Here is a 20,752-nt window from a genome sequence, read left to right as displayed (position 1 = left end):
ATACGGCAAACCTGCACTTTATATATTAGATTGCAGTTCCTTTTTCCCTTATACAGTGCTTGGATAGATTGTCCCTTTGCCTCAGAGCTGAGAGAATACTGAAACAATCTCTGCAAATATTCATTCAAATTTTTAAACAAGTTTTGCTTCAACCATGTTCAGTTCTAATTTGGCTTCATTTTCTATAGACATTTGTGGAACCACATTTTACTAGCATTAATGTTTGCAAAAATACCCCACAAATTTTCAACTTTCATATTCTGAAATATGCCTGGAAAGCCAGATTAGCATAGTTGCTCTTATCCAATTGAGGGACAGAGACACCACCACTATTTAGACTAACCACAACTAAGCAATACAGTTTGAATTTCAGATTTGGAATAAAATACATTAAATGATCAGAAACAGTTCTCAAGTCAAATAATAGTCAAGAAAAATCACAATCTGTTCAGACATTCCACAAACAGGAAGAAAAAGAAAAAGGCAAAATACAGCAAATTAAGTCTTTGATACCAAATGATTCATTCAGTTCCATGCTGGATCTCCGAGGAGTGACTGAGAATGTATATGAGAACACTGAGAATGTGGCCTCTTTTTCTTTGTGAACCTTTACAGAAATGGATGAAATTTCAACGAGATTTTGAGAATTTTAAAACAGCCTGCATACCATGGGAAATGAAAATCAAAGAAATTGAAAGTAAGTATTATGGAGAAACAATAAAATTAGCATTTAGCAGCAGGTGTACTCCCAGAGGCTCCCCTGATTACAAGAACATTCTCACTGCTTTTAAAAATAGCTTTCCAAATGTTTTATTCCTCAGAAGAGAAGATGGACCCGCCTTCTTAATTTCCAGTGAACCCAAAATGGCCTCTTCATCATTATTCTAGAGCACTGACACCCCTCCTAGCTGTAATGGCAGAGGGCACAGCCACAGTCTGAACAAGAGATTATGCTTCATGAAACAATCTTCATAGTCAAAGCTTGTCTACACAAACATGTAGCTTGCAGCAAGCTGGAGCGTGAATCTATCTCACACTAGCCTGCCCCAGACTAACATCCAAAGCGTCCTAGGGGCTCCTCTCGCAGATTGGAGCGTAAGTTTTTCCTTCCTTCCTTCAATAAAGCATAGTTTACTATTCTTAGGCCTGAGTGTCCTCCTTCCGCTGGTATCTCTCCCTCTCCCGGCCCCTGTGGGCACAATCCACATGAACCCTGCTGATGTGTATTAACAGTTTGTTAACATGCTTTGATCTAGTCCTCTTTGAAATGGGACTAAGGAGCACACCGAGCAAGCCAAAAGGCAATGTACTGATTGGACCTGAAGACTAAACACTCCTCTGATCCTTAAAAAAGGGTCTCTGCAGTCAGGGGTAAGGCCCTTTGGTATGTTTGTCCCATCTGTTGTCTGGGTGAAAAACAGAATTCTGTGTTCATGGCTCTCAATCTGGCACTTTTTAGTACCACTAAATTCACATAACTTGTTCCCTCAAGAACATCAGCTGATCTAAACTGCTGTGCTGGTGTTTGTGGAAACAGGTTATTTTTCAGGTAGCCAATACCCAGACTATCACTTCTGTCATTTTGACTGCATAGCCCTTCTCTTATTTTCAAGGACAACTCCAATGTACCATAAACAGTATTGTCACCACTACATCTAGTTGCAGAGATCATATATAAAATTGTCATGTTGATGATTTGGTAGTGCAGAATCAGATAGAGAATTCAAATCCCACTGGAAAAGAGAAGGTTTCAAATTTGTTAAGAAGTTCTTTCGATATGGTAAGAGAAAGAGCTGCTTATCTAACTAACAGAATTATAGGTCTGGAAGGGACCTTAAGAGATCTTCTAGTCTAGTCCCCTGCACTCAAGTAGGGTTGACGACTTTCTACTCGCACAAAACTGAACACCCTTGCCCTGCCCCCTGCCCCTTCTCCGAAGACCCGCCCCTGCTCACTCCATCCCCTCCTCTGTCTGTCACTCACTCTCCTCACCCTCATTCACTCACTTATCTTCACTGGACTGGCTCAGGGGGCTGGGGTACAGGAGGGGGTGAGGACACCGGCTGGGGGGGTGCGGGCTCCGGGGTGGGGCCAGAAATGAGAAGTTCAGTGTGCAGGAGGGGGCTCCAGGCTGAGGCAGTGGGCTGGGATGGAAAAGGAGGTGAGGGTGAAGGTGGGGGCTTTGGGGTGGGGCCAGGGATGAGGGGTCTAGAATACAGGAGGGGGCTCCAGGCTGGGGGGTGGAGCCGAGGGGTTCAGAGTATGGGAGGGGGCTCTGAGCTGAGGCAGGGGTTGGGATATGAGAGGAGGTACGGGCTCTGGGCTGGGGTGCAGGTTCTGGGCTGGGGTGAGAAATGAGGGGTTCAGGGTGCAGGGGGGGCTCTGGGCTGGGGCAGAGGGTTGGGGTGCAGGGTGGTGTGAGGGCTTTGGCTGAGGGTGCAGACTCTGGGGTGGGGCTGGGGATAAGGGGGTCGGGGTGTAGGAGGATGCTCCAGGCTTGGACTGAGGGGTTTGGAGGGTGGGAGGGGGATCAGGGCTGGGGCTGGTACAGGGGTTGGGGCTCAGGAGGGGGTCGGGGTGCAGGTTCCGGGTGGCACTTACGTTAAGCAGCTCCTGGAAGCAGCAGCATGTCCCCCATCTGGCTACTTCACTGAGACACATCCAGCTGCTCTGCGCGCTGCCCCAGCTGCAGGTGCTGCCTCTGCAGCTCCCATTGGCCACGGTTCCTGGCCAATGGGAGCTGTGGGGGCAGCACTTGGGGTGGGGGCAGTGTGCAGAGCCCCCTGCCTGCCCGTAGACATAGGAGCTGGAGGGGGGACATGTCGGCTGCTTCCTGTGAGCCACGTAGCACAGAGGCTAGCAGGCAACCTGCCAGCCCCACTGCACAGTGCTGCCAACTGGATGGTCAACAGCCCAGTCAGCAGTGCTGACTGGAGCCGCCAGGATCCCTCTTCTACTGGGTGTTCTGGTTTAAAACCAGACACTTGGTCATGCCACAATCAAGGCAGGACTAAAGTATTATTTAGACCATCCCTGACAGGTGTTAGTCTAACCTGCTGTTAACAATCTCCCATGATGGAATCTCCGCAACATCCCTAGGCAATTTATTCCAGTGCTTAACCAACCTGACAGTTAGGAAGTTTTTCCTGATGTCCAACCTAAACCGTCCTTGCTGCAATTTAAGTCCATTGCTTTTTGTCCTATCCTCAGAGGTTACCAAGAACAATTTTTCTCCATCCCCCTTGTGACAACCTTTTATGTACTTGAAAACTGTTATGTCCCCTCTCAGTCTTCTCTTCTCCAGCCTAAACTGGTAATGTTTTCTAGACCTTTAATCATTTTTGTTGCTCTTCTCTGAACTTTCGCCAATTTGTCCACATCTTTCCTGAAATGTGGCACCCAGAACTGGACACAATACTCCAGTTGAGGCCCAATCAGCACGGAGTAGAGTAGAAGAATTACTTCTGGTGTCTTGCTTACACCACTCCTGCTAATACATCCCAGAACGATGTTTGCCCTTTTTTGCTAAAGTGTTACACTTTTGACTCATATTTAGCTTGTGATCCCCAAATCCTTTTCTGTAGTACTCCTTCCTAGGCAGTCATTTCCCATTTTGTATGTGTGCAACAGATTGTTCCTTCCTAAGTGGAGTGCTTTGCATTTGTCCTTTATTGAATTTCATCCTGTTTACTTCAGACCATTTCTCCAGTTTGTCCAGATCATTTTGAATTTTAATCCTCTCCTGCAAAGCACTTGAAACCCCTCCAAGCTTGGTATTATCCTCAAACTTTATAAATGTTCTCTCTATGCCATTCTCTAAATCATTGATGAAATTATTGAACAGAATTGGACCCAGAACTGATCCCTGCGGGACCCCACTTGGTAAGCTTGACTGTGAACCACTGATAACTACTCTCTGGAATGGTTTTCCAACCAGTTATACACCCACCTGATATAATTTCCATCTAGGTTGTATTTCCCTACTTTGCTTATGAGAAGGTCATGTGAGACAGTGTCAAAAGCTTTACTAAAGTCAAGATATACCTTCTCCCCCTACCCACAAGGCTTGTTTACCCTGTCAAAGAAAGCTATTAGGTTGGTTTGACATGATTTGTTCTTGACAAATCCATGCTGACTGTTACTTATCACCTTATTATCTCCTAGGTGTTTGCCAATTGATTGCTTGATTATTTGCTCCATTATCTTTCCCCCTACCGAAGTTAAGATGATTGGTCTGTAATTCTCCAGGTTGTCCTTATTCCCCTTTTTATTGATTGGCACTGTATTTGCCCTTTTCCAGTCCTCTGGAATCTCACCCATCTTCCATGACTTTTCAAAGATAATACTAAAATTATGTTACAGTTTTATTTGTACTTTAATTTTACATCAACTGTGAAATGTCCATTACTTTCAAATGGGAGTTGCATTTTTATTCATTGTGACCTACTCCGGGCATGGGATTCTTCTGAGAACCATGTGCTGGGTCACTAGCCCCATTCACTAAACCGAGATTCTGAAACACAGACAGGTATATCTAAAAATACTTTAAAAATCATTGTAAAATGCCTACATTGTATACAGTCTTCTTTTGTGAAAATTTATTTAGCTTGATAAGGCATTAATAGCTATTCATCAGAAATATCCTTTAAAGTCTTAGTTACCGTACAGATGATAACGCCCAGTATAGATGCCACGGATAAGTTTAAACCTTTTTCATTACCCAGTATTGAAATTAACTTGGGAAAAGTGCTCTTGGGATACAGCTTATAGGCTAGATTTGTTGTTTGTCTATAATATGCTATTTAAGTGTTCTCAAATCACAACATGTAAAATAAAGATGAAAAGAGAATATGATCATGAATATCACTGTGCATATATAAAAGTGCAAAATACTTGTGATGAGAGTTGTGGCAAAATTTGAGAATGGTCTTATCATAAAGTAAGCTTTATATTTCACAGGGAGAAAGGCCTTCCAGTAATGAGCTAAGTTACCAACAAATCCCCTATGAAGCAAACTTGGCTTAACATCACAAGGACTTGAGTGAGAGCCTAGCCACTGTTCAGCCCTAATTATAGCACAAGATAGCTTTACCGAAGGTAGCTTTGGAGCATGCAATAGACAGTGTCAAGGTGGCCATGACCAGGAAAATTGTCAACTGTGAGTTTTAGCTGATTTGTATTTTGTGTTGCAAAGCAATCCTAGACAAGGCGGCACTAGGCCAAAAAGAAAGAGTAATTCACCTCATAATAACTTGAAACACATGGCATCACAATCAGCAGAGAACAAAGCAGGCTATGCAATCACTGAGGTTTAATTTAGCACGCAGAAGAAGCAGTTTAATAAATGTAGTTAAATCAAACTGAGCAGCAGGAGACAGGTGGTTCTTTTGGTGGGCTGGTAACAGAATAGAATTCATTCTGAGAACCCATGTGAGTGATCCTTCAGTTATTTTTGGTAAATAAATGGACCTGGACTGAATTGTTTTGCCATTAAAACCCACGTCTGTTTCAAGTTACATTAGTAGGACAAGTATGTAAAAATAGACCAGGATAATTAACTGATACTGTGTCTATGTACAGTTTTTTTCTCTCCTGTAATGAAATAAGCTCCTTTTTCTTTTCCTTAGCTGAAAGATGCCTGGACACTCAGAATATCACAGTATAAATGTTACCTTTATAATGACCCTCAATAAGTAGGATTGTGAACTTTATCTTTGTAAAAAGTAATAAAAATAAAAATCAAGTTTGGATAGAGACCAAGCATGACATGTATCAGCCCAAAAGAAAACTATTTTGCAACATTAACTAGAATGGTCATTATACTGCAAATTAATGTGTTTTTACTGTACAGGTTTGCATGGACAGCATGTGTGACTACCTAACCCTTACCAAACAAAGACATCTATATTTTAAACCTAGAAAATCAGCAAAGCAAACCATATAATGCAGTGATGAAATGCCTGAGTTAGAACTTCAGACCTTGCTGCCCCCCATCTAGCATAGCTCAGGGGATGGGTGGACATGAAGTTACTTTTAAGACACCTTTATCCACATCTACCCATCCTGGGGCCACTGGGTGCTTGTCCAGTCCCAGTGCGCATTTAGGTCCATTACAACATCTGGGAATCAGATGATGTGCAACTTAAGGTCCTTTATATTGGCCAGGAATCAACCACACCTAGTGGTTCCTAGCACTGATTCTCTTTTCTGCAGCTATGCACAGGGTGACCAGATGTCCCAATTTTATAGGGACAGTCCCGATATTTGGGGCTTTGTCTTTTATAGGTGCCTATTACCCCCCACCCCATCCGGAGTTTTCACACTTTCTCTCGTCACCCTAGCTAGGCACCTGTGTGCTGGGATATAGGACAGGATGGCCTACAAGCTGAGGATTCTCCTATATTGAGGGAGGCCAGTTAAGGTAGATTTCTGGCTGTTTTGTGGCACAAAGGGTAAAGAACAGGTCAGAGGCAAAACCTATGCCTTTGTCTTGTTACAATTTTCTACTTAAATGGGGCTACTAGGGGCACTGTATGGGAAACTAACATTAGAGCGTATAAAGGCTGCCTTTCATAGGAGCTGAAAAGTTCAATGCGCTGGACAAGCGGGTGCCAATTGCAAATACTAACATAAAAGCTCAAAGTCAACATAAACAGGACTAGGTATTTCAGTTCTTCTGCAACAAGGGCCTGGGATGATTCTCCCCTCCCCAGTTCAATCCGATCTAGTGACAGTTTTAATGAATAACTACAGATCAATAAATGATAGAATTAACTGGGGTACAATGCTAATCTTAACTGATTTAGCATCAAGAGGGTCATTACCAGAGAAAATAGGTGACATAGTAAAAAACAGTTTATGAAATCATCAATTACAATAAATGCTCACATGTCCCAGACCAACAGGAGCCACTTTAGCAGTAAATAAAAAGATCATGTGACCAATGTTTTCGGTTACGGCAGCTCCAGCTCCAGAGCCACGTGGGGATAAAAGTCTTCGTTTAATCATAAAGCGTTTGATTCTTGATTTCAGTGGAAGGTTTCTTCACATAAGTATTGCAGAATCAGGGCCTAAACTGCTATTATTTTATTAATTATTATTAATATAATAGTAGTACCTAGAGGCCTCAACTGAAACCAGGGCCCAATTGTGCTAGGCGTGGTGCAAACAGAGAGAGAGACAATTCTTGTCCCAAAATGCTTACAGTCAAAATGGACAAGGCAGACAAAGGGTGTGCGGGGAAAGAGGCAAAATATATGAACAAAGTCACACAGCTGGTCAGTGGCAGAACTGAACAGCTCATAGCTCTCAATTAAATACTCTGACCCCATGATCAAGCTACCTCCCCTGTTCTTTCCTACCTAAATCTTTCCTATTTACAATAATAATCTTCACACCGTATATACTTGTTTCCCTAAACCTGAATCTTAAACCGTCTCTTGTTGTCATTGCTAAAACTTTTATATTCGTGATGCATAGACTAATCAGCCTGTTGTGAAGAATCTTTTGTATTGAGTAACTGTATCCTCCTGGTTCTCAAGGTATTCTGCATCTGGTGTTGTGACTGACACCCGTCATAAAAATACCACTGTATTCTATACAATAACAGGAACAGTAGTATCACCATTGCAAATTCTAGTGTTTTGGACCACTGCTGTAGAATAGTGTGTGTGTGTGTGTGTTTTTAAATTCAGGAAGTTGTCTTTCCAGCAATATTTTATTTTTTCCCTGGCTAGTAGGCCAGAAACAAAGCATATGTAGAAAGGCACTGATAAGCTCTAGAGACCAGGATTTCAAAGATATTTTTAGTGGAGTTAGGTGTCTCATCTGTTTAGGCACTTTTGAAAATCCCACTAGGCACCTATCTGCATCCTTAGGCAACCAAATACCTTTGAAAATCTGGCCCTAGGAGATCATCCTGAAGTTCTATTCCATTGTGTTGGTGTCATGTTATTTATATTCCTTCAATATAAATGTATAATCTTTGGTAAATGGTGTCTTGGCTTCTGTTTTTTAAATCATGTCAATGAAGTGAATGCTAGTCTGTAATCTTGAAAAATTACGGAAATGATAAAATAGGTATTAATATAGAATAAAGAAAAATCTGATATTTTTGTGTCTTAACCACTCGTGAAACTGCTCAAGTAATCTTGTCTCAAAGTAAGAAGACAAGAAGATTGACTGATCTGTCTTTTCATCACTGCAAATGTTTTCATAGGTCATTTCGGCTCTTCAGTAGCTTCTTATTTTATATTCTTGCGCTGGATGTATGGAATAAATATGATTCTCTTTGGATTGACATTTGGCCTTGTAATGGTGCCTGAGGTAAGAATGGGTGATTTGGGATTTTTTTAAATTGCATTTCTTATTTCTATAGGAGAATAAAATGTCACTGAGAAATGTTGCTTAAAACTTTTACCTTTGTTACTAGAACACTTAGGGCAAGATCCCTACCAATGCTCCAGCTCCTTTAGGCCATGAAAAGAGACAGAATGGTGTAAAACAGACCTAAATGCCCGGTTCTGCCCAGGGGCAAATTCCTGACACAGGCATTGCAGAAGACAGCTATAAGGCTGCCTCCCAAGAACTTAACACTCCCTGGCATGGAGGGGAGGGGGACATGGCAGAGAAGGGCTGAGCATGAGACAAGTGTGTGGAGCAGGGCTGCATCTCCCCGTGCTGGGGATATTCCAGGCAGTGCTGCGACTCTTAGGGCAGTCCAAGAAGTCTGTCTAAATTACATCGGGGCATCGCCACTCTATACCTGGAGCAGCACAGGATTGGCAGTGGAGAAGGGTGGGGAGCACAAAGGTGGTTTAAAGCTACCTTAGCCCCCATCCCCTGGACTGTGAGTTCGGTGCTGCACTTCTAATAGTATGTCTGCACTTTGAGCTGGAGGTATTATTATGAAGAGACATACCCCATGCCAGCTGTGATGAAGAGCTAAAAATAAGACGGAGCCACAGCAGCGCAAGGAGCAGGCACAGCTAGCCAGCCCACATATGTACCTAGGATCTTGAATGGGATTGTACTCAGGGCAGCTAGGCTCTCCCCCTACTCAGGCTGCCATGGCTAGACTCTTTTTTTAGAGTGCTAGCTTGCTTAGAGCTAGCCTGTGGCACATGTCTCCTCAAGCTGGAAATTGTACCTCTAGCTCCAAGTATAGACATATCCTTAGACATGCAGCACAGAATCTCATCCGTAAGGTGGAATTCAACCCAAATTGAAATTATCCCATGCAAAGGACGAGTATACGACTTAAGCAGGGCTCAAAATAGGACTTAAATGGAATTTAAGTGGTACATAGGTCTTGGGCTGGCCCCTAAATTTCTGCCATAGAGAATATCCTCTTGATTATACTTACTTCCAGTGTGTACATGTAAGTGAGTGCAGCAGATAACATCAAGCCCACAAAATTTATTTAGGAGATGACATTTTCCAAATGTTTTCTAATGGATGGACCAAATTCTGCTTTCATTAGGGTAGAGTAATTGAAGCCAATTGAGTTACTTTGGATCTACACCACCTTAAGAGCCTGGTGCTGTTCCCATTGAAGTCAAGAGAAAAACTGCCAGTGACTGCAGTGCAGCAATATCAAGACCCAAGTGAGAGCAGAATCTGGCCTAGTACTTTCAGTGGTTGTGCAAACATCTCACCAGAGGCTCCGATACTTTCAGAATCCTAGCTGTCATCATCTGAAAACTATATGCATGTAATGACCCAATATATTTTCTATTAACAAAAGCAACAAAAGCAATAGCACAAGAAAATGAATTTGCATCACTGAAAGAACTCACTGATCTGATGAATATTTTTAACCTCTTTATCGCTGCTGAATATTAGAGGTACAGCTTAACATTCCATTGGTTTTTAGTAGACTACCATTTAATAAAAAATTGGCATGGAATACTTCAGTAATAGCGTCAATCATGATAAAAGGCGTGAAGGCAGAGGATTTGGAGAGGTGGATTGCTATCAGTAGGCAGTTAAGGAGAACGCAAAGTAAAATCTCCAGTGAAGTTGGTTGCATCTGTATTTTATACTTCTGGTTGTTGGTGTTGTGTTTCGAGCTGTTATCTACATTCATCATATTTTGGCTACAGGTACTGATGGGGAAACCATATGGCACGTTACCTAGAAAAACTGTCCCGAGAGGTGAAGAAAGAACTGCTATGAATTTTGCAACTTTGTGGGACTTTAGTGTAAGTGTGCATTATTGCAATACTGCATATTATCATGACTCTTTTGGCTCTAAAAGGCTTTGATTTCAGTGCTCAGTGCTTCACTGTTCAATTTCAGTAGTTTAATATGAACTGTCAGGAGATCATTCAAATGGATAGAAATCAATTCAAATCCTCTTTTCATTAATCCTGAGTATAGATGTTTCTTGATCTAAAAACAGAACGTATGAATATTCCATGTCCATTACTGTGTCTTTAGGAATAAAAAAGGAGAGGAATTTGGGAATAAGAGTCTAGACTGATTTAGTCTCTGGTAATTCCATTTCCTTCAGTAGAGTTGGACTCTGGATGAATTTGACCCTCTGTGATTATATGCATTTAGATTAGGGACATTCCCAAAATTCTGGTTTTTAAATATGCAAATATTTTAGCTATACTGGGATGGATGGCTGAATCCCTTATTGTTTCTTTGAAGCTCATCATATCCTTAAGAGATGAACCTCCTCAACTGAAAGTCTGAAGGTAGACTTCTAAATACCGTACAATACTTTTATTTATTGAAACAATATTTTCACCACCTTTCACACAGGGGAAACTTTTGTAAACATGAAATAAATTTAAGATGACTGTATGGAGGATAAATTCCATATTACGAGTCCAGAAATGGTTGTAAGGCAATGAAAGTCTCCGCATTGTCTGTCAGGCAGCTGCAGAGGTCATTGTAAGGGATTTTGTACAAACAAAAAAGGTGGAATAATCCAGTTATAGGCGTTCTACAGATTAATGGGAACAGCATTCAGATAATGGTGACTTTGACTGAAGCTTCTGTACAATCTCCCTTCTACATTTAGGCCTCAATCCTTAAAATCTTTATGAACATGCTTAACTTTAAACACTTGTTATGGATTTCAGCAAAGGTAGGTATGATAGATTATGTGGGAAGTGAAACTGGGACTCTGTTTCTTTGGACAATTTACAGCCAGACATGGCAAACTCAGTAGAACAGTTCATTCTCTTCATACTCATAAGCACTAGGAAAAGTTTTAAAAATTACTCAGAGGAAGAAGGAGTTAAAGTCTCCTTGGTTTGGACTGCTGATGCCAGGAAGGGTGATGAGGGCTGTGGGCAGTGTTCCATCCCTCACCCTAGGGAGTTCTGCCAGCTGGGGGCAGCTGTAAATTCTGGAGCATCCTAGGAGCCATGCAGACAGAGGCTGTGGTAGGGATTCACTGAATTAGCTCAGCCCTTGGCCATTCCTCCCATCAAGCATTGCCCACTTTCAAGCATGTGCTGGCTGCCTAGAGAGGGCCCCTGCCTTGTGCCACTTCAATCCCAGCCTTACCTCTGGCTCATGGCTTATTCCTCTGGTACAGTGCCTGGAACAGTGGTGGGCAACCTGTGGCCTGCTGGCTGCATGCAGTCCATCAGGGTAATCAGATTGCAGGCCATGAGACATTTTGCCGACATTGGCCATCTGCAGGCACAACCCCCCACACCTCCCCGTGGCCACGGTTCACCATCCTGGCCAATGGGAGCTGCGGGGGGCTGTGCCTGTGGACGGTCAATGTCAGCAAAATGTCTTGCGGCCCGCAATCAGATTATCCTGATGGGCTGCACCACTGGCCTGGAATGAACTCTGGGCCTTTCGTTTACTTCTTTGGACAGTTTCAGCCTGGTAGCAAGCCACCTGTGGAGGAAGTGTTGGGTTTTTAAACTCTCAGCAAACAGACAGAATACCAGACTGGATGCATTGATCTGTATGCTGACTTCCTGACTTTTAATGCAATACTTCCAGGCTGACTCACTGAAACCCAGTGAATTTTTAAAATTTTAGTTTAATAAAGTGTTCAAAGTAATACATTTAGCTCTCTCCACATTGCCTGATGTAAAGCGGTAACTGGCCAGATGAGCTGATTTCCTTTAGTCCCAAAGTGATGACCCTTCTCTAGATCCATGAAAGGAGGTCAATATTCTTTTTTGGGTGAGCTCCTGGCCCATGACAAGAAGCAACTGAATAACATTCTGCAATCACTGATGTATGTCAGTAACTAACAGAGTTGAACTCCATTGTATTTGGATGATCAGGAGAGACAATAGTTGAACGGTAGTAGCAGGAGACACAGCAGTGAAGTCAAGTGGTGAGGCCTATTTAAAGAAAGAAGTATTGCAGAAGAGAGGGACCTTGGAGGAGAAAAGTGTGCCTTATAGCAACGTGGAAGCCCTTGTAAGAATAGTAGATCCTAGAAGAAGGGGAAGAGATGTTTATACAATTGTATGGAGAAGGTGAAAGAGAGAACACTTGAGAGAAAAGAGATGGCAGCAGGAGAAGGGAAGCTCCTAGTAATTGAGAAAGAAACGGAATCTGGCCTCTCTGAAAGAGAAAGATTAGCAAATAGAATGAAGGCTTGATAACTGCAGAGTACCAGGTAGCACAAGAAGCAAATGGGAGGTAGAGAAAAACAGTTGGCTATAAAAGCAAAGAAAGAGATAGTGAAAGACCTGGACCCCAAGAAGTAGTGGGGAAGACAGAACTTTGACAAATTAAATATCAGGCCAAAGAACATTCCCAAGGGACAATGAAACCTTTATCCAGACAAGGATGGGAGTGGGGACTATATAGCTGAGATAATTTTAGAGGCAAAAATAATTTTTTCAGATCCAAAATAAAATGATAAACTAATATGTACATTTAAGCAAACATTTTTTTTTGTATTCTGAGTAATTTCCCAATAATATTTTTCAAAAATAATAAAAAGGGCTCTAAAATGTCTAGCAAAACATGTCTAGAAGGAAATTGTGCCTGTCCCGCTCACCCATGGGAATGTGGCTATTTTCATCCTGCAGAAATTGCTAAATTGCTGTTGCCTTTTGTATTTTAATCTTGAATTGAATGTTTTATATTTGTATATAATCTACAGATCAGACCCTACTCCACAGCAATCAGAATCTCAAGGCTCATTATAATCATGCATGCAACTAAAGAGAATATGCTTATCTGTCTTGTGTTAGGCTGTGGGAAGGGTGTAGAGGGAGACCCTATATTTATGGCTATTGCTTCACAGCTAAAAATATATCAGGCTTCACAGTTAAATACAGTGGGCAAAGCCCAGGAAACAACATTCTCAATTATTCACAGTGTAGGGCTCAGCTAAAAGCTTTAAAACACCTACGACAACACTGACTTAGCAGAGCATGGTGACTTTAAAGCTATTTTAATATGTAGTGTGATCTAAACAGCCATCCAGAAATGTATGAGGCTGTGTACAACTACAGATTAGACAACCCAAGCCCAGCATAAATTCTTACATGAAATTACACCATTTCTTATTAGAAGTATAGTAACTAAAGACAAACCTTCTCACTTTTCAGAGTAGCAGCCATGTTAGTCTGTATTCGCAAAAAGAAAAGGAGTACTAGTGGCACCTTAGACACTAACAAATTTATTTGAGCATAAGCTTTCTGAGCTGTAGCTCACGAAAGCTTATGCTCAAATAAATTTGTTAGTCTCTAAGGTGCCACAAGTACTCCTTTTCTTCTCACTTTTGGTGCTCTACAAATAAATAATAATATTCCCTTTAGCCTAGAATCAGATGCCTAATATTGTCTCTCCTGCATGCATATCTCTACAGCTGTTCTGATACCAATACAAATAAGGGGATAGGTCGATTACAAAACCAAGAAATCTGTGAATATTACCTTTAGTTACCATATATTAATATTTCATTTTCACGTTCACAAGAATTGCAAATGAGGTTCTGAAGACTGTGTGTGACTCATTTCAGACATTTTAAAAGCTCCAATAAATCAAATGCATAGTTTGTGATTACACAAAACAGAAGGATGTTCATCTATAGACATTATAATCTATGAATGGATTAATTTTAGGAAATACCAGCAGCTAAACAGAAGGAAAGTAAATGGACCTTTTAATTTAGGAGGACGAAAGAACTTCTCATTAGCACTGTCAGTTCATAATCAGCACATCTCAGATTCATCAGCAGTATATTGATAAATTACACTTTGGCATGCTGAACTCTAGTGTTTGATTTGAGTTAATTGGGCCCATTTGGAGCTTCGCTGCTGCTCTGCATGTGCTATGCTGTTCATCAAAGTGGTTTAAATACACTGCTCTCCTACAGGGGTAAGTTCTTATTCGAACCAAAATGGTCTTTGATCAGGCTAAGCCGACTACCTTGATTACTTTCAGACTCCAGCAATTGGCTATTAAATTGTTTTGAAAAAACAACAATTCAAGCCAATAGAAACTTCATTCATGTGATTTTTTTAAAGAAATGCAAATTTCTCAATACCAACCTAATAATTTGTTTTATAAACTGTAGATACAAGAATCATTTCAGTATCCAATGAAACCCAGCTATCTGCTGAATGAAATTTATCAACTGTTAACCAGCACACAGCAACACTACCCAGTACTTTAGGACAGAAGTGAAGAATTTTATACCAAACTGGACTGGAGGAAATTTTAAGAACATGGAATATAAGTAACCAAACTTTCTGTTTTGTTGAAAAGCCACTTTCTGTTAAAACACACATAGAACCAACCAAAAAACCACTTGGATGAAAAAGCTTTCAGCTGCTATGTTGTAGATGAAGCGTTCAACCTATAAAATACCTGACAGGTTATGGACCTGGCAATCAACATGAGGATCTGAAAAAGATTTCTTTAAAGGCTCCAAAATAGAGCTGTTCTGAATTCTCACAGAATAGTCAGGCCCTAGCTGCCAGGTTTACCATAATGATGTCTGAGGATGTCATGAAGACATAAAAATGAATGTCTCTTTGGTATTCACTGCTTTTGGTGAAGTTTCATGACGTGGTGTGTGTATGTATGTATATAACAGGCTAGTTAAGCTGTTACCTGCCATGTACTTTTCAGGGCCTTGCACAGTATTCTGTGCTCTTTTACGGCTATTACAACAACCAGAGAACAATTGGATGGCTGAAGTTCAGGATGCCTCTTTCCTATTTCCTTGTGGGAGTTGGGACCATTGCCTATAGCTACATGGTTGTCATCCGAACGTAAGTTCCTTCTGTCTTTAGGGAAGTAAAGAATGAATTAAAATAAATGCAATTCTCTTCACAAAGGATGCACTATCAGAAATGATAATGTAGCAGTTTTAATAGCAGGATTGATGCAGTTTTGGTGGGACAAAGCTGCAAGGAAATGCTGGACTATATTAAAGCCATTTTATAATTTCTGAGGCCAGTATTTATTTATTTGTACCAGAAAGCATGTCTCAGTCTGGCAGAGGTGGGGAAAAAAATCTTTACTGAAGTAACATAACACTTTCCCTCTGCACCTTAAAGGTGTAAAATGAATGTATAATGCAAGGAACAAAGCTGTCGACCCCTCCTTTGATAATAGTCTGCATCTAGCACAATGTCAGATAACATCCAGGCCATGCAGTTGTTCCTCTTTTAATCATACCTGGTGTGAAGTAAATTAAAAGAAAAAAGGAAGAAGAGGAAAACACCTGACCAAAAATTCAGCTGTATAAGTCACAGTGAGCAGTAAATGATTCTCAGCATGACTATAGTGGTTAGTTCACATTTGCACAGTGGTGTAGCAGAATTAATACCATTGGTCATGGTAAAGTATTAGTGTCCTATGGCAGACAAAGTAGTCTCCAGTTGTGCTTTCTCCATTAAATTATATTTAGAGCACAATACTAAAAAGAGTAGGAAGAATATGGGTAAGTGGACAAAAGGAAAGGGAGGCTAGATAGGTTAGTGCACTAAACACTAGTACACTTCCACTTCTGGAATTCTGGGTTTAAATCCTGGCTTAGATCCAGAGTGAAAATGAGTTTGGTTGTCTTATTTTAGGGCCAAATTCATTACTGGTATAAACTGGGGCTACTCCATTGGTGGTATGCCAGTGGCGATTTGGTCCATAGTACCTATTTGATCACACTAGAAAAACCCCTTAACATAAGAAAGATCAATAACTGAACAAGCATACTGAAGTGTTTCTTTAGAACAAGCTCAGGATTGGAAAAGTCAGACCATCGCAAGTCAGGATTATCCGGCGCCCTAGTACAGCTGGGTAGTAGAAACTCACACACATCCTTCATGTGCTGTATCAGGCTGTTTGTTTTTCACTTTCACAAACACTGGATTAACTCAAACAATACATGGTTTCTTAGATAAGGTAAGCAGCATTCCCAAACAAAAAAAAATGGCCTCATTCTTTTTGTTTAAAATAATGTGTGTGTGTGGAGAAAGAACAAAACACTTTGATGCAGCAGGCATAGTTTTTGACCTAGAACAGCCTTTAAAAATGTTTCTTTGATGGTATATTCCTGAAGATTAGAAGATTCTTCTCACTGAATCCTCTCAGGGAATTATATTTGAGTGGCTGTCAACCAGAAAAAAGAATCCCTGTAACACAGAATCTCTGAGGACAAAACAAAGGGAATATCCTTGGAGAAGCATATACCATATGTGCTAAATTTCCATCTGGACACAGATACTAGTGCTGATCCACATTTAGGTAACCCTATATAATCTTTTGTTTAAGGCCATTTTTTCATTGCAATACAATAAGCACAGAAATTAAAACCTAGTGTCATTAGGGTTGTTGTTTTTGCTGGTGGTTGAGGGCAGACAAGAGAGAAAGAGGAGTTGACTATTAAGTTTATAGAAACCATTTTGAGTTAGGGCACAAAACAGCAACTCCTTCACTCACCAGCCCAACACTAAGTGGAAAAATCCACAGCCTTAAGGTTGCAGAATTCACATATTTAAGATAATTTTAGTTTCAAACTCTTAAGGAGTTTCCAGTGCATCATGCAGTTGGGGCCAGATTTGCCTGTCCAAGGAGTGGGTAGGAGATATGGCTGCCCATACCTACAACTATTCTGAAATCCATAGGCATTCTTTGCAGTTCTTGGGGCATCCTAGTGGAGTCTGGGCATTCACCCAGGCCCAGAAGCTCTATGTTACTCTCTGGGCCCCCTGTCTCCATACAAGAATGGCTCCATCTGGATTGGATGGTCAGGAATCAAATTACAGAAAGGTAGGTGTGATAGATTCAAGAAATTGACACAAGGAAGCTGTTGGATTTGTGGAGACTCTTGTGCCTTCCCTCATTCCTCTTTTTCTTCTCTGTAATGGTAAACAGTGGGTATATATATCCACTATCTAGTTGCTGCTTGCTTTAATAATGACCATGCAGTGTTTTTATATTCTTTAAATGCTTGTGGAACATAATACTGGAGAGTATTTTCCCAGATGATTTCCAAAGGAGAAGGGGATGATGAGGACAAGAGGTGTCAGAAGAGGTATTCACAGCAGGTTATTTTCATGCAACTTCAAATGACTAGCAGAGACAGTACACTGAGAAATCTGTGCCTCAGATACATATATGGTAACAGACTCAAAATTGGCTGCCTGGACTCACATGTAATATAATGCATACAGATACAAAACAGTAATTGCACACACAAAATATGCATTTTAATATCCAAATTCCCATGGTACATTGGCCAACTGCATGTTGGACCAAATCCTTCCATCCTACATACACCCCATACACTGAGTTGTTCACCAACTTTCTTTTTGGGAACTGGGGAGAATGAATCCTCCCACAACGTCTCAGAGAAGCAGCAGGGCAGAAGCTTCACAAGGCCCATTCAGAAGCCCTTTGTGCTATTAGTATCTTCTACCACTCCCACCCACGGTATCAACTCCAGAACAGCTCAGCTGCCAGAGACAACTCCGTCCCCACGGATGAGAAAGCAGGAATGCTGTATAGCAGACACAATTAGCCTGGGTTAATGCATATATGCTTTCTTGTGCATCTTAGGAGTTTTGTGGTTCACATTGTTTATTATTAATAATATGATTCTGCTCCACAGCATAACCTTAAAATAGAAATTGTTTTCCCTGAGCATGAAATTAATGAAAGTATCCAAGGCTAAATTTATCATTCCCTAGTAATGTATCCCTTCCTTGTGCTTAATGATCTGAATTAAGTAATAAAATATACAGCAACCTGACCATCAACATTAAAAGGCTGATAATACCTTGAAATAGGGAAGTTAGCAGTCCAAGGTGAAGTCAAGCCACTTAAGAAACAATTTGATATTGGTGGATGCTATTATAAATCCAGTTATATGCACATCACAGACTAGCAGTATAAAAGAAAGCAGCATTTATGATTTGTTTATTCGGTGCAACCAGATTTTTTTCCTGGCTAGTTATTAGAATTTATTTTTCTCTTTGTCACACCTAGGATCTGATCAGCAGCATTGTAGTGTGTTCTATAGGGTTCAGTTTAAAATAACTTAATCCCTCCCTCTTGATATTTTGTTTCCTGCTGAGTTTCTCATCCAACTGAATTTCTCCGATGTGCTATTGAAGAAACAAATAAGAAATTCTATGGTGAGAAAATGAATTGACTCCACTGGATATGATCTATCCATCATTTCTTCATCATCATGGGATTGGAGTGCATTTCTTGGATTCGGGATGACACGGCATGATATTCTATGACATTAGTAGGAACATTTGAAAATCTAAATCACTTAACAGAGCCAGCTGCTTCCTTCTAACCCCGGGTTCTTTGTGCATCTTTTTGGCCTTTACAGAATGGCAAGGAATGCAAATGAGGAAGGTGGTGGGGATGATACAAGTTTTAATTTCAGCTGGAAAATGTTCACTAGCTGGGATTACCTGATCGGCAATCCTGAAACAGCAGATAATAAGTTTGCCTCAATCACAACGAGCTTTAAGGTAAGATATAGCTCACTAGAGAGTGGGAACCTGATTCTCCCTTCACACCAAAGTCAGTCGGTCAGTGAAAATATATCACTGTTAAACCAGCATGAGAGTGGAACTGTGGTATCCAGGCTCTTTCCTTCTCGGACTGCAGGGAAGCAGTCCTGATAGCAACGGCTGTGTGCTGTGGGATTGCTGTACATGTACTTGCAAAATGATTCCTGTGCAAAACATGTTTCCCTTCTTCTCCTCCTCACTATTCCTAGCTTCCAGTTTCTATGGTGCTTTTATTTAAAAAAAAATGTTTTGTTTGAAAAATGCTGGTGACATTTTGCAGCACTGACATCATCATATTCTCTTGCTGCTCTGAAGAGATACCATTAGACAGCAATGTCATTGCCACAAGGGCCCATTTGGCATGTCAAAAAAAAAATTGATTCAGAAGTTTGACACCACACCTTCATCTCAGGAAGAAAAACAAGGTCACTTTGTGTTTTCTCACAACAAATGTTTTATTTTCAAGTGAACAGGGAAACACAGCCCAGTTCCCTGTGCAGTACAGCACATTCACTGACTGGACTCTAGACTGAGGGCTGTCTGGTGGACTTCAGTAATCTCTGGTGTGCTCGTGGGTGTGGGAGGGGTAGTGCAACAGCCGCATTGGCTGGAGGCACTCTGCCTGGGGAGTGCTTAGGCAGGCACCTTAGGACACTAGGGGGAGTGAATTCAGGAACCGCTTCTACCATGCACTTCATTTTGGAGATGCAGCATGCTCTCTTCTCCATTGCTGGTGTGGAGAGTGCAGGAGGCTGGGGCTGTGTTAAGGAATTGGAGAGACAAGAGCGCCACTAATTCCACACTACTCAGCCAGCCACACCCTCTGTGCTTTCTGGAGTACTGTCCAGGGTGCTAATAATCCCCTCCACTTTATGCATAAAGGGCATCTCTCCCCCATGCAAGTAATTTCACTGGAAGTTACTCAGGTCCTGTGGGTGGAGAATAAGGCCCAAGGAGCTCAAGCAACAGTGGCTCTTTGTGCAGATTCCCACGGGGGCTAGAGGGCTGTAAAGGTCTGCCTGTGTCCTCGCCTCACATTCTCCTACACCTACACGGGGGCAGCCAGGAACCGGCATGAAAAGAGTGAAAATCACTTGAGAGAGAGAGAGAGAGTAAAGTTCTTGATGGATATCACATGATGCAACCATCCTACCTTCATTTCTATAAACAGGCTGGGAACTGAACAGTCAAAGGGTGAATTCCTGGCCTCACTGAGCTCAATAGGACTTTTGCCATTGACTTCAAAGGGGTCAGAACTCCCCCAAGAATTTCTGCTCTCTCATTTTCCTTATGTAATAGAAAAAAGTGGAGTAAAGAAAGCAGAGCCACATAGAGTTATTAGAAGGCAATAATCCAGCTGCCCTCCTGGGCGATTGATACATTTATGTACAGTAAAGTAAGAAGCTGTAACTAAACTCTCCCTCCACAAGAACATCTTGGTGACAGTGTGAGCTCTTTCTGCTGATGAAGCTAGGAAGGGATGGGGGTAGGGTTAGTTACTCAAGAGCCCTGAAATTCATCTGCACTCTACACAGAGTAATGTTGTGCAAATGTTTCATTTCAAAATCTGAAATCATCCAGCCTTTGTCTAGTCTTGGGTTCCTTTACAGAGACCCTTTTCAGTCCCCCTGAATTTCAGACCCTCAAAATGAAACCTTGCTGTCTCTGGAGAGACACATTTTTCAAGTTTCCCAGTTCCTTAACAAAAAGATTTCTGACAACTGGTCATACACTTATCCTTCTGGGTCTCCAAACTCGCAGCACCTTATGAA

The 20,752-nt window shown here is 41.3% G+C and overlaps 1 protein-coding gene across 1 annotated transcript in view; it reads left to right on the top strand.

The window, feature by feature from the left end:
• The window catches only part of TMC1 (transmembrane channel like 1), a gene marked incomplete at both ends in the record, with an annotated part of 96,916 nt that overhangs the window by 47,426 nt on the left and 28,738 nt on the right, over positions 1–20,752 (top strand). The window contains 5 exons of the mRNA XM_084628140.1: positions 616–697; positions 8,219–8,325; positions 10,104–10,202; positions 15,079–15,221; positions 18,794–18,938. Of these exons, the coding sequence (XP_084484266.1) occupies positions 616–697; positions 8,219–8,325; positions 10,104–10,202; positions 15,079–15,221; positions 18,794–18,938 (576 nt within the window). The remainder of the gene's footprint in view (positions 1–615; positions 698–8,218; positions 8,326–10,103; positions 10,203–15,078; positions 15,222–18,793; positions 18,939–20,752) is intronic.

The sequence above is a fragment of the Lepidochelys olivacea genome, assembly GCF_965140295.1.
Source record: "Lepidochelys olivacea isolate rLepOli2 genome assembly, chromosome: 5".
NCBI classification, from domain to species: domain Eukaryota; kingdom Metazoa; phylum Chordata; order Testudines; family Cheloniidae; genus Lepidochelys; species Lepidochelys olivacea.
Note: the sequence above shows the minus strand (reverse complement) of the source record. Positions and strands in the feature narration are given on the sequence as shown.